This window comes from Eretmochelys imbricata, chromosome 2, assembly GCF_965152235.1.
Source record: "Eretmochelys imbricata isolate rEreImb1 chromosome 2, rEreImb1.hap1, whole genome shotgun sequence".
Classification (NCBI taxonomy): domain Eukaryota; kingdom Metazoa; phylum Chordata; order Testudines; family Cheloniidae; genus Eretmochelys; species Eretmochelys imbricata.
Window position 1 is genome coordinate 123,485,564 of NC_135573.1, and position 14,272 is coordinate 123,499,835.

Below are 14,272 nucleotides of genomic sequence, written 5' to 3' on the forward strand. Positions count from 1 at the left end.
CAGTATCTGTTGCTCCTTCCCACCCAGAACTCAACTAGCGCAGGAGCTTCACCTGATAGAGAAGATTATGAGGCACTTTTCCAATCTGGGCCAGGGAGACCCCCTGAACATTGGCCTCAACTACCTAGCAGCACCTGTCCAAGCACGTGCCTTGGTGCACAGCCTTCAACATGTAAATCCAAGGATTCTTCTTCCAGGGTTCCCCATGAGAGTAAAGGGCACTATCATCGATGCAAAAACATATCCCCATTGAGGACTGTCTATAAGAGACGAGCTTCCTCCCCAGCCAGTCCAGGTCAGGTGAGACCTCACAAATGAAACCTAATGAACTTGCTCCATGAAGACCCCCAGATCAGAGGGCAAAATGCATAAAAAGTTCTGTTGATCACTTCAGTACCAAAATGCAAAGATAGACATTCACCGGTTCCATCTACGAGTGCTGGTCCAGCCCCATTGTTGGTAATGCTTCATCCATCTAAAGACCGTCCAGTTGCTGCATATGCACTGGATCTACAGGAGCTCCTCAGACACCAGGGCGTACAGAGACTTGTATAACACCAGAGGATACATGCCCTTACTTTGGGGGAGGAGTCTACATCAGTATCCCAGGAATCATTTCATCTCCAACCATCCGGCAGGACTACCCTGGTACCGATGGCACCGCCACTACCTATGGAGCAGTTCTCTGATTCAGAGGAATCAGAGAAGATGGCCCCATTGGTATCTCTGTAGAGACAGTTGAGCCCCTATAGGCAGTCGAGAAGTAGCACCCACCATTCCACTCGATACAACCCCCCTCGCCCTGGGACTGCTGTTACCAATTTCCTTAGGGTCCCTGACAACCGATTGACCGCTCTTTCTGGCCTTCTTGGTGTTTGTGGGATACACATGGCAGGCTTCCAGGCCCCTCTCAAGAGTCATATCGCTCCTCTCCCTCTTGCCAGTTGGTTCGTCCATGTACGAGGAGGAAGAGGTGGAACAAGAGTGGCAGGTACCAACATTCCGTTGGTTGTCTCTTCATCAACTCCAGATGAAGTGGTTGCTCTTTCTTCGCCTTCTCTGCTGAATGACCCTTGCCAATAGCAGGAGCTGTTACAAAGAATGTCCAGTGATCTCCAGATTCTATCAGAGGAGGCCCAGAACTTTCAACATTGGCTCCTGGACATCATACAGTCGCAGGGACTGAGTAAGGTGGCCATACCCATCAGCTAGAGTGTTATGGAACGGAACACTACATCATCCTGTTCCTTTTACACTGAAAAGGGCTGAGAGATGGTATTTTGTTCCTGCTAACTACCAAGTGTTATTACAAAATACTATGTTAAAACCTATTCCAGGCATCCAGACTTCACAAACAAGCTTCCCACAGAAGATAGGGCCCAATTTCAGTCTCTATTCAATGAGGGGAAGCTGGTGGCAAAGGTAGCCCTCCAGTCTGCAGTGCATGCGGCTGACACAGCTTCCAGAAGTTTGGCCACTCTTCTAGTTATAAGGAGGGATTCCTGGCTGCAATCATGAGGATTTCTTAGGGAGGTCCAGGACGTCCCTTCTGACAAATTGAATCTCTTCAGTGAGAAAATGGATGAGTCCCTGAACTCACTAAAAGATTTGAGATCAATTCTGCATTCCCTGCGGATTTATACCTCGACCTCCAGAAGGAAACATCAGAGGCAACCCTATAGAATGAGGCCTCCGCCACCTCATGCACATTATTACCAGCGCACAGCTGAACCACCATGACAACACCAGAAGATTTAGAGACCTCGTTTCTCAGCCCCTTCTACTGCCACAGCCTCTAATCACTCTCAGTCAGGGGCCACTTTTGACGTATTGGTCAAGACCCACGTACCACCACTGATGCCAATCACCATGTCCCCTGTCATCTTTGGGGGCCGTCTCACGCTCTTCGCCCACAACTGGAACAAGATCACTGTGGACAGTTGAGTTCTGGAGATTATCCATAGAGTCTGCAGAAATGCCATAGAGTTTCTTTCCTTCCCACCTCTCACATCCCCTTCCTGGTCCCCCTTCGGGGATCATTCTCACAAGGTGATTCTTCAGTGGGAAGCAGCTTCCCTCACTGAGGGGCAATAGAGCACATTCCGTCTCATTACCATTAGAGAAGGTTTTATTCTCCGTTTTTCTTAATTCCCAAAAAAGACAGCGGGTGGAGACCCATCCTGGACCTTCAACAACTCAACATCTTTATTTGAAAGTGGAAGTTCCGGACAATGAGGTTGGCATCTATAATCCCCTCCCTTCAGGAAGGGTTATGGTTCATGGCTCTCGATATGAAGGATGCGTGTTTCCATATGGACATTCAGCCATCACACAGGAAGTTCCTGCATTTTATGGTAGGCCAGGAGCACTTCCATTTTTTGAGTCCTCCCCTTTGGGCTGGCTATGGCACCAAGAGTATTTACAAAGGTTTTCCTTGTAGTGGTAACCCAGATGAGATGCCAAGAATATACAGTATTTCCATACCTGAACGATTGGCTCCTGGTCTGATCTTGTCATGACGTCAAGTCATCATCAAGGTGTTTCATACAACTCTGAATCATAGAATCTCAGGGCTGGAAGGGACCTCAGGAGGTCATCTAGTCTAACCCCCCACTCAAAGCAGGACCAATCCCCAGTTTTTACCCCAGATCCCTAACTGGCCCCCTCAAGGATTGAACTCACAACCCTGGGTTTAGCAGGCCAATGTTCAAACCACTGAGCTATCTTCCCCTCCCCCCAAAAGTTTATAATGTAGCTAGACAAAGGTGGGGAGAAATATATGATACATAGAATCTCAGGGTTGGAAGGGACCTCAGGAGGTCATCTAGTCAACCCCCTGTTTAAAGCAGGACCAATCCCCAATTTTTGCCCCCGATCCCTAAATGGCCCCCTCAAGGATTGAACTCACAACCCTGGGTTTAGCAGGCCAATGGTCAAACCACTGAGCTATCCCTCCCACTTAAGTGTGTGCATAAATGAAGAAAAGTCTGTTCTGTTACCCACAAGGTCAATAAACTTTATAGGGGCAAGATTGGACTTGGATTTCGCAAGATTGTTCCTCCTCTCAGAAAGGTTTCATGCACTGAGCACCCTGATTTCACATAACCTGCAATCCGTGCACAAGTGCCTCTCACTGTTGGGCCTCGTGGCTGCATGTACCTACATGACTCCTTTCACCAGACTCCATGTACAGTGCCTTCCGGCTCAGCTCCACTCAATTTGTCAACCAAGCAAGAAACACATCAACTCCTGGTCGTTCTTACCAGAGTTGTCATCTGACTTGGTGGTTGAACACGGAAAAGGTCATGGTGGGAGTTCCCTTCGGCCCTCCAACTCCCAGGGCCACCATTGTAATGGTTGCTTCTTTTCTGGGGTGGGCTGCTCATCTGAATAACCACACTGTTCAGGGTACTGGGACGCCACTAGAGGCCAGACTACGTACAAACTTACTGAAACTGAGGACGTGCAAGGCCTTTCTTCTGCATATACACTCACTCCATATTCAGATAATGTTGGACAATATCACCACTATATAAACAAACAGGGAGGAGTAAGATCTCATCCCCTCGGCCAGTAAGCCATCAGACTTTGGAACTGATGTGTCAGGAACTGTATCATAAAACAGGCCATGTGCCTTCCTGGAATTCACAACTCCCTTGGCAGACAAATGAAGCAGAAGTTTCTTGATAGACCATGAGTAGGAGATTCACAACACAGTTCTGAGCAAGATATTTACACAGTGGGTAACTCTGCTATTCAACCTCTTCGCATCCCAAACAAACAGAAAGCTCCCCCTATATTGCTCCAGGGGAGCCATGGGTTGAGATTCCCAAAGCAATGCTCTGCTGATGTCTTGGAGAAACGGCCTCTGATATGCCTTTCCTCCCAGTTCCCTGCTTCCACAGGTCATAGGGAAGATAAGTCTCGACAGAGCCAACGTCATTCTCCTATCACCTCATTGGCCCAGACAGTTCTGGTTCATGGAAGTTCTAACAATCTGTCTATTCTCAGATCTCCTAACCCACAGCAGGTGGAAGACCAAGGATCCCAATCCGGGCACACTGCATCTCATGGCCTTGTTTTTGGATGGGCATCAGAAATAGAATGCTCATGTTCAGCTCCCATTGAGGTGCTCCTTTCAGCCTGTGCACAACTGCACTAACATTCTCCAGATATTTTAACCATTCCAGTTGTTCTAGACTATCTCCTATCCCTGAAGACTTCAGGTCTTTCTGTTAGTTTGCTACAAGTACACCTAGCAGCGATATTAGTCCCTTCCTCCCTCTGGTGGAAGGATGATCTCTCTTTAATAACCCAGCTACAGTACAAATCATGAAAGCCCTGATCAGGACCTTCAGATTAGTGCTTAGACCTACCCCTCAATCTGATTCTAACTTTGCCCTGTCCAAGCTCACTAGTACGCCTTTCAAACCCAAGGTTATTTTTACCAGCTTAGGTTAAAACTTCCCCAAGGTACAAACTATTTTACCTTTTTCCCTTGGACTTTATTGCTGCCACCACCAAGCGTCTAACAAATATATAACAGGGAAAGAGCCCGCTTGGAAACGTCTTCCCCCCAAAAAAATCCTCCCAAACCCTACACCCCCTTTCCTGGGGAAGGCTTGATAAAAATCCTCACCAATTGACATAGGTGAACACAGACCCAAACCCTTGGATCTTAAGAACAAGGAAAAAGCAATCAGGTTCTTAAAAGAAGAATTTTAATTGAAGAAAAAGTAAAAGAATCACCTCTGTAAAATCAGGATGGTAAATACCTTACAGGGTAATCAGATTCAAAACATAGAGAATCCCTCGAGGCAAAACCTTAAGTTACAAAAAGACACAAAAACAGGAATATACATTCCATTCAGCACAACTTATTTTATCAGCCATTTAAACAAAACAGAATCTGTAACGCCTATCTAGCTAGATTACTTACTAAGTTCTAAGACTCCATTCCTTTTCTGTTCCCGGCAAAAGCATCACACAGACAGAGAGAACCTTTGTTTCTCCCTCCCCCCCCCTCCAGCTTTGAAAGTATCTTGTCTCCTCATTGGTCATTTTGGTGAGGTGCCAGCAAGGTTATCCTAGCTTCTTCACCCTTTACAGGTGAAAGGGTTTTTCCTCTGGCCAGGAGGGATTTAAAGGTGTTTACCCTTCCCTTTATATTTATGACAGCCCATCTGTCCATGAAGGTGGCATACTTAGTAGCTATCACGTCAGCTAGGTGGGTTGGCGAGCTTGGACACTTCATGGTGGAACTTCCTTATACAGTGTTTCACAAAGAAAAGGTTTCTCTTCGACTGCACCCAAAGTTTCTCCCCAAGATTGTTTCTGAGTTCCACATCAATCAAACGATACTTACCTGTATTTTTCCCAAAACCCCATGCTTCCTCTGAAGACAGGAAACTTCAGTCTTTCAATGTACAGTGTGCCCTGGTGTTCTGCCTGCAAAGAACCAAACCTATTAGGAAATCACCTCAACTCTTTTATCGCCATAGCACAGCAGTCCCATGGGCAAGCCAGTTTCCTCCCAGAGAATTTCTAAGTGGGTCTCGGGATGCATCTTAGGGTGCTACAAGATAGTAAATATTCCTCCCCCTGGAGTGGGGAGCACAGGATACCTCCGTGGTATCCCTATCAGACATTCTGCTGCAGAACATCTGCAGAACAGCCACCTGGATTTCAATCCACATGTTTGCCAACACACTATGATCTACTCCATGCCTTGGCTACAGATGCAGTGGCGGGATTGGCAGTATTGCAAGCATCTTTGCTACAAGCCTCCTCACACCCATCTCCAGTCTAAACACTGCTTGCCAATCATCTGTGTGTGGAATACACATAGGGACCATCACTCGAAGAAGTAGTGGAAGTTACTTACTGTAACTAGAAGTTCTTTGAGATGTGTGGTCCCTATCTGTGTTCTACACCCACCCTCCATCCACTCTGCTGAGGGTCCTGTTGGATCTGTGCTAAGAAGAGGAATTGGAGAAGTGTTGACCTGCACTACCTATTATACCCTTGCTAGGGTGCACGAGAGAAGAGCTACTGCGCACGTGCGGGCCAACGGACACTGCTTTGAAGAATTTCCAGACTCAGGCGTATGGCATGACGCATACACGTGTGGAATACAGATAGGGACCAAGCATCTTGAAGAACTTCCAGCTACAGTAAGTAATCTCCACTTTCGAGGGCTTGATAGTCAAATACTAGCCTCCCTTTTTGCATCCCCTACAAGCAGACGCAAAGAAGGTGATTTAGATGCCTAAGTACCTGATTTGCAGGTGCAATCAAGTACTTATTTGTTTACATGACCCGAGTTGTATCCCGCAAAGAACTGCAGGTGCAAAATTGTGGGCTCAGAAATGGAGGGTCAGTATAGGTGACGTCAATAATTTGTCCCTAAGAGTGAGGATTTATTGGCATCTGAGTCAGCAGGACAGGAGTTCTGACAACTCAGAGGTTGTGGCTCTGACATGCTCACATTATTAGAGAAAGAGAGGAAAAGGTGATCCCAGAATGTAGGGGTACTCTGTGCTTCACTGAATTTCAGTAGGAGGTTTCAAAATAGTATTTCCACAAAGAGTACAGAGACACATAGAGCAGGCCCCTCAATCCATTTATGAAAGTGTTTGCCGTTCTCCTTCCAAGGCAGTTTAAATGGTAATAAATATTTTGCCAAGAAAGTTAATCTGTATCCAGTGCATTTTAATACATTGTGTGAGAAATTTAGATCTGTTGTCTCTTGCCAAATCCTTTTAGTAAATGGAAACTATTCACAAACAATAGTGATTTATACCTAAGCATTTATAGGTTTCAGAGTAGCAGCCGTGTTAGTCTGTATTTGCAAAAAGAAAAGGAGTACTTGTGGCACCTTAGAGACTAACCAATTTATTTGAGCATAAGCTTTCGTGAGCTACAGCTCACTTCATCGGATGCATGTAGTGTACCCAGTAGTGATTTATTTCTAAGAAGTCCTGGTCTGCTAGTTAAATTACAGGATTAGGAGCCAGGCTCTGTTCCTGGCTCTATAAATGACAGTGTGTGTGAACGTGGGCAAGTTGCTTAACCTCTTGCTGACTCAGTTTCCTTCCCTGTGAAGCAGTGATGACAATAATACCCACATCACAGCAATGCTGTGAAGCTTAGTTCGTTGATGATTTTAAAGTACTCTAAATTACTCTAATAGTGCTTTAAGAGTGCAAAGCACTACACTCCTCTTGTGTGGGTGGTAATATCTAAATATTTTGTTTCTCAGCTTTTATTGCTGCACTTTACATTGATAAGGATTTGGAGTATGTTCACACTTTCATGAACGTGTGCTTTTTTCCACGATTAAAGGTAAGGTCAGTTTGCTTCATGTTTTCATATATCATTGCAATTTGACCTGTTACTGCAAACTCTCAATCTATCTTTGTGGATTTATTATAGGAATTCATTTTAAATCAGGATTGGAATGACCCTAAATCCCAGCTTCAGCAATGCTGCCTGACTCTCAGGACGGAAGGAAAAGAGCCAGACATTCCTCTGTACAAGTAAGGACCCCTGTATCACTTATACAAACTAATCATCAGTCTTTGTTTTACCCAGTACAAGATGTGATCAGACTCTGAACATCTTTCTTATATCTTGTCTTTATTTTAATACTCCATTTGATCACGACTAGGTTTAAAATTGTTCTGTCTGTTTAAAGAAATAATTCAGTATGCTTCCAAACCAAAGATATTAAAAACAGTCTTGTTTTGTTTGAGAGTAGAAATTGTTGAGCCAACGTTTTGAGCTCTGTATGTTCTAATCACTGCAGAGCTGAATTAATTAGAACTTTGCCTTTTCATTACATAAAGCCCTAGTGAATTTTTTTTTCTGGGCTTACAGGGAGTTTTTAAATGAGTTCTTCCTTAAAAGATGAAAATTTTAAAAATGAAAGGAATATTCAGAATGCTCAAGTACAGTGAGTGAGGTGAGGAAGATTGTTATTTGGATGTTCCCGTTGACTGTAAGTCAAGAACCTGAGCTCTGTTCCCAGCAGTACCATGAACTTTGTATGATCCTTGTGCCTCAGTTTCCCCAGCTGTAAAATAGGGATTATACCTACCTCATAGAGATGATATTTAATGTTATATATTTGTAAAGCACTTTCACATCCACACAAGTACTACACTGATGGTGCAATGTAAGTAGCTGAAAAAAGGAGGAAAGAAAATGCTATCAAAGTGCCAGCCTTTTATTATCAGTATTTATTATATCCAAAATGTGTATAGAATTAAAACCCAGGCATATTTCTCACATTTACTGAAGTAAAGTTTCATATGAAGTGCAGTGAGTTGCAGTGAAAGTTGGCGTACTTCAGAAATATGATTGCAAAGTGATACTTTGCAGATCTGATTTCCCAAGTCTTTATCTGTGAGCTTACTCCTTATCTTAAGGGAGATAGATAAAAAATAAATGAATTTCTGTTTCTTGTGAAACCCACTGAGTATAAGTACATTATGTTTGTGCTGAGTTTTTTTATGATGATAAACTGATTTTGATAGTACATGTACATATGCTGTTATCTTCCTATTACCTTGTTTAATTTTCTTGCCATGGAGTTATTTGTTTCACTGCATTTGCAGCCAGTAGTTTTGCTTTTAAAATCTAGGGTGTATTTTGTTTGTATGTATGTTTGGTGTTACACAGTTCATTAGATGCAGAGTAGTTTGGTTAGATATTTCAAAAATTGATATGAAGTTTTGCTGCTCCTTCTGTTGAGAAACAAGGTAGCTGACAGAACTTATTCTGGCAGTGGGGAGAGTTGGGGCAGAGGAAAGAGATAAAAGGAAAAGCAAATTCATTGTGTGTCTAGGGAATTATGTCTTTCTCCTTGAGACGGTTGCTAATGCATAGCACAGATTCTCACTCCAATGGAAAGGTGGTCTGATAAGTGACAGAAACTGTAACTTTTCTGATGGAACAATGTGTTTATTCTGTGAATTTTTCATGTAGAGGAGCAGCATATCAAATATCAACACTCCTTTAAACCTTGGTAACTCTTTACAGTTTATGGGCCAAAATTTCAGTGCACATGGGCTGACTTATCTGATTAAAAGTGTGTGTCCAATTGTATAGCTATATTTGTGCATGCAATTAAAAATGGATCCACAGAGTTGCAGCAATTGGATGAGCATGTAAGCATTTTTGACTACAGGTCATGCATTTACATTTTTAATTGGGCTTATGTGTAAGCCAGGATTGTTAAATAAAGCTAGTTTTACACAAAGACAAATTTTATGTACATACTTCGCGTATGTACGTAAAATTCACAGTTTTGACATCTTTTGGTTGAAGTAACATATACATCCAGCAGTCTAGCCTCTGACTTTGTGCCTTGTGCTAATCTTGCTAAATGGTTTGAAAACTTGGTGATATATATGCCACTGATAGGTTATTGTTTCATACTTTATGTTTGAACAAAAATTATGTCTGTCTTATCTCAGGACCCTGCAGACAGTGGGACCTTCTCATGCCAGAACATATACAGTCGCTGTTTATTTCAAAGGGGAAAGAATAGGATGTGGTAAAGGTCCAAGGTACAGTGGAAATGTATGAAATGGTTTTAAAAAGCGAATTTGATTGTGAAAGTCTCTGAAATGACAGCACAGGAGACTAATATTTGCTGATTAGTCACAGAAAAGATAAAGCAACATGAGCAACAGCTGTGCAGCCTTCCCCACAGTACTTTGCGTCTGTGCTTCAACCTTACTTTAATGGGACCATATCCTAGTGGCTGGAGGTAGTCCAGTCTCAATGTCCATTTGGTCCTTAGCCTCTCTGCTGAGGCTCCCAACAAGCAGATGTGTTTAGTGACATTTATACACTGAAACCACCAAATAGCTTCCAGATGGCAGTGACTTTTGGTCACTGCTGACTATGGACAAATTTAAATTGGCAATTTAGGATCAGAGTCTTTCCCCATTTTTACAGATCACTGCCAGCAATCCAGCCCTCATTATTTTTTTGCATAGAAAAAAAAAGTTACACATTTTTATAATGGTCTTAAACCTCTAAGATTATTAGAACAGGACCGTAAGTACATAATTTTCACTTTGTAGTATAGAGTTGAAATGTCATTTGATTTTTGCTGCTCACTCTTCTATCTTTATTCATTTTTCTTAATTAAAACAATTGCTTCAATAATTAATTACAAAACAATGTTCTAACAACCTTATTGATCTAATTTTTTTTTTTAATATTCCATAGGAATTATGGCACTATTATGTGTACATTTGTGGAAAACTTGATTTATCCATTATGTTATGGGACTGACTGACCAAATGATTATTTGAAGAGTGGATCACTACAGAGTAATCTGAACCCCAGATTCTGGGAAACTGTAGTTTACCCAGTAAAGCATAAACTTTTACCATGTTTTTGTTTGGTTTTCACAGTATTCAACAAGCAGAAATGGGAGCTGCTATGGATGCGCTTGAAAAATGTAAGAGGTTTTCTTGGGAACTGGGAAAACTATTGTAATTTACTCAACTGGGTTTTCATGGGGGGCAAGGTGCATGTTTTATGGGGGAGAAAAATGGGCCAGAGAATGTACACAAAGTGCTATCCACTTCTGAACTTTAGGTTTGCTTATTAATAGTTTCCATAAAACTTTGTTAAAAGTCAAATAGTACATATGACACACACAGGCGTTTTCAAAGGGAAGTTTTCAGTAAGTCACAGATACAGCAGTTGTCCCTTATTGTACTTAGTTTCTTAACCACTCGCAGGTTCCCCTGCTTTAATGTGGAACAGAAGCTTGCTCTGTGGTACAGGGTGAATGTACCCTACATATTTTACAATCATTTGCTAATAAGGTTGTTTACTGTGGTTAGGGGCATCCGTCTTCTAAAATGTTTTTTGATAATGTGGACAAGATAGGTCAATTCTAGGACAATGCTATGGAACAGTGTTAAAAGCCTAGATCCTCAGCTGTAGTGTAAGTTTTTGCAGCTCCACTGAAGTCAATGGAGCTAAAACAATTTACAGCAACTAAGGATCTTCCCCTGTGGTCTTGAACCAGGGGTCACCCAATGAAATTAATAGGCACCAGGTTTAAAATAAACATAAGGAAGTACTTCTTCACACAATGTACAGTTAACCTGTGGAACTCTTTGTCAGTAGATGGTGTGAAGGCCAAAAGTATAAGTGGGTTCAAAAAAGAATTAGATAAGTTAATCGAGGATAGATCCATCTATGACTATTAGCCACGATGGTCAGGGATGCAGCCCCATGTTCTGTCTGCCAGAAGCTGGCACTGGATGAGGTGGGATGAATCACAGGGCAATTATCGAGTTCCATTTATTCCCTCTGAAACATCTGATATTGGCCACTGTCGGAAGACAGGATACTGGGCTGGATGGACCTTTGTTCTGATCTACTGTGGCCATTAAGTTTTTATGTTCATCTCTCTGTCATCTCCAGGTGTTGCCCACAACCCACCATCATCACCTCAGACTAGTCTGGATTGAGCTTAAACCAGATACCACTCAAACATGCACTGATATATTTCTAAATAAATATTTATATTTAATCTAGAAAGATTACATTTTTAATCAATAAAAGTCCGTAAACGTTGATTTCACCATACATACACTAACCAACGCAAAAATATTTTCATTAATGATCATCAATATTTATAGATAGGCAAAAGTAAGAAAAATGGTGCCTGAGAATCTATTAGAGTCAAAATCCAGTGATTTAGACTTTTGAATTAGGCTTGTCACAAATGGACCGACAAATGAATAGGAAAAACAGGTCTGATTGTGTATTTTGACGTGATGTTGACAGTTTGCATTTTAATGATTTTGCTGTAACGTTTTAAATCTCAGCATCTACTGTCATTAACTAATTGTCTGACCCCCTCATAATTTCCTGCAAATGTGAAAATTTAAATGTATAAAAAAATTTTAAAATGCTTGAACATAACATTGATATTAACCATTGATACTATAAGAAAATTAAAATTGAATTCTGCTATTTATATTTTAGAATTGTAGAAAGCTAAATCGTTGCTTTTTGAGAATGGCTTTTAATGCAATTAGAAATGGTTAGAAATGGAGAAATAGTCTGAAATAAATAGGATGAAATTCAGTAAAGGACAAATGCAAACACATACAAAATAGGAAATGACTGCCTGGAAAGCAGTACTGTGGAAAGGGATCTGGAGGTCATAGTGGATCACAATTTAAATATGAGTAAACAGTGTAACACTTGCAAAAAGCAAACATCATATTAGTAGGAGTGTTGTAAGCGAGACGTGAGAAGTAATTCTTCTGTTGCACTCTGTGCTGATAAGGCCTCAACAGGAGTAATGGGTGCACATTTCAGGAAAGATGTGAACAAATTGGAGAAAGTCCAGAGAAGAGCAACAAAAATGATTAAAGATCTAGAAAACATGACCTCTGAGGAAAGACTGATGAAACTGGGTTTGTTTAATCTGGAGAAGAGAAGACTGAGAGGGGACATGATAACAGTTTTCAAGTACATAAAGGGTTGTTACAAGGAGGAGGGAGAAAAGTATTTCTCCTTAACCTCTGAAGATAGAACAAGAACCAATGGGCTTAAATTGCAGCAAGTGCAGTTTAAATTGGACATTAGGAAAAACTTTCTAACTGTCAGGATGGTTAAACACTGGAATAAATTGCCTAGGGAGATTGTGGAATCTCCATCATTGGAGATTTTTTAAAAGCAGGTTAGACAAATACCTGTCAGAGATGGTCTAGATAATACTTAGTCCTGTCTCGAGTACAGGGGACTGGACTAGGAAACCTCTTGGGGTCCCTTCCAGTTCTATGATTCTAGGTTTGTTATCTTAGAACTTGGCTATCATTTTCCTACTCAAAATGTTGCCTGGCTATCAAGCATGCTTTTGCATTTTCTAAAATAAAAACAGTAATAATGTGAACATCTGTACAACACTCAGAACCAGTGCTCTGACTTTCTCAGATATTTTAGTTGCTCTCATTCCGCAGAGTGTTGATGTATTATTCTCACTTCACTTTTTCAATATTAGCTACCATTTGCCGGGGAACAAAATGTAAAACCCAAGTATTACTTGGACATGTTACTATGTCAGCATTTTATAATCTCTATTTCTGAGAATAGGCCAGGCTCCGTAGCAAGGGAAACAAATGTTGAAATTATCTTTGAAAGTAAGGTGGTCTGATCGTGCTGGACTTCCAGTTTTGTACTGAGCGTTACAAATGAAGGAGGCAAAATGTTAACAGCATGACTTTTTCTCCTCCATCTTATAAAAGAAAAATAAATAAATAAAAATTGAAGCATTCTCTGTGCTATCAGCTGCCCTCTATTAATGTAAAATATTTTTCCCTGTGTCAGATAACTTTCCCCAGATGGCCCATCAGAAACGGTTCATTGAACGGAAATACAGACAAGAGTTGAAAGAAATGAGGTGGGAAAGAGAGCATCAAGAGAGAGAGCCAGAGGAGACCGAAGAAGTAAGGAAATAAAAGGAGGGCACGGAAACAGTGGCATATTTACTTACTTAATAACTCAGTGGCCTATGGTGACATAACCTAGTTTCATGCAGATGACAAATGAAGCATGCCTGCTGACAGCAAATACATCTGTTAAAAAAAATAGTTTCTTTTATTCTGTTTTAGCTGCAAAGTCTTGGGGACTTTTCCTAAGATTTTTTTTTACAAAAAGCCCTTTTAGCTTTTATGAAAAGTTGTGGAGGTGTGCTTTTGTTTGTTTGTTTTTAATTTTGTCTTGTATGAAACAATAAAGTGTTAATTTCAGAATCTCTCCTTTCCCTTGCAAGAAAAAAAAAATAATGGTTTAATTAGCGTCTCCTGTATTTGAATGTTTCTGTGCCAAAAGACCTGCAGACACTGTCATACTGACCTAGTGCTGAAGAGGAAAAAGAAGTTATTGTGGCCCTGGTTCAGCAGAAGACTTAAACTGGTGCTTAACTTTAAGTGTGTACATACAGTTAAACTCATAGATACTAAGGTCAGAAGGGACCATTGTGATCATCTAGTCCGACCTCCTGCACAACACAGGCCACAGAATCTCACCTACCCACTCCTGCTGAATTGGGACCTTAATAAGTTTTTGGTCCATCTTAAGTACAGTAAATTTATAGCAACTTTATCACAGGAATATTCCTTATTTACTCCTCAGAGAATTCTGTGCCAAAAAATTAAAAATTCTACGCACAATATTTTAAGATTCTGCATATTTTATTTGTCAAAATAACACAATATAATCATAC

General features: G+C 41.2%; 1 protein-coding gene across 3 annotated transcripts in view; it reads left to right on the plus strand.

Moving 5' to 3' along the window:
* Positions 1 to 13,799, plus strand: part of DROSHA (drosha ribonuclease III) — a 102,891-nt gene extending 89,092 nt beyond the window's left edge. For 2 of the 3 annotated variants that reach the window (XM_077810763.1, XM_077810762.1), the window contains 5 exons: positions 7,262 to 7,344; positions 7,435 to 7,538; positions 9,480 to 9,572; positions 10,431 to 10,477; positions 13,375 to 13,799. In XM_077810763.1, the coding sequence (XP_077666889.1) occupies positions 7,262 to 7,344; positions 7,435 to 7,538; positions 9,480 to 9,572; positions 10,431 to 10,477; positions 13,375 to 13,505 (458 nt within the window). In that variant the 3' untranslated portion in view covers positions 13,506 to 13,799. Of the gene's footprint in view, positions 1 to 6,031; positions 6,174 to 7,261; positions 7,345 to 7,434; positions 7,539 to 9,479; positions 9,573 to 10,430; positions 10,478 to 13,374 lie in introns of those variants that run through there. The other variant, XR_013345226.1, reaches the window with a different exon arrangement.
* Positions 13,800 to 14,272: the final 473 nt, after the last annotated feature.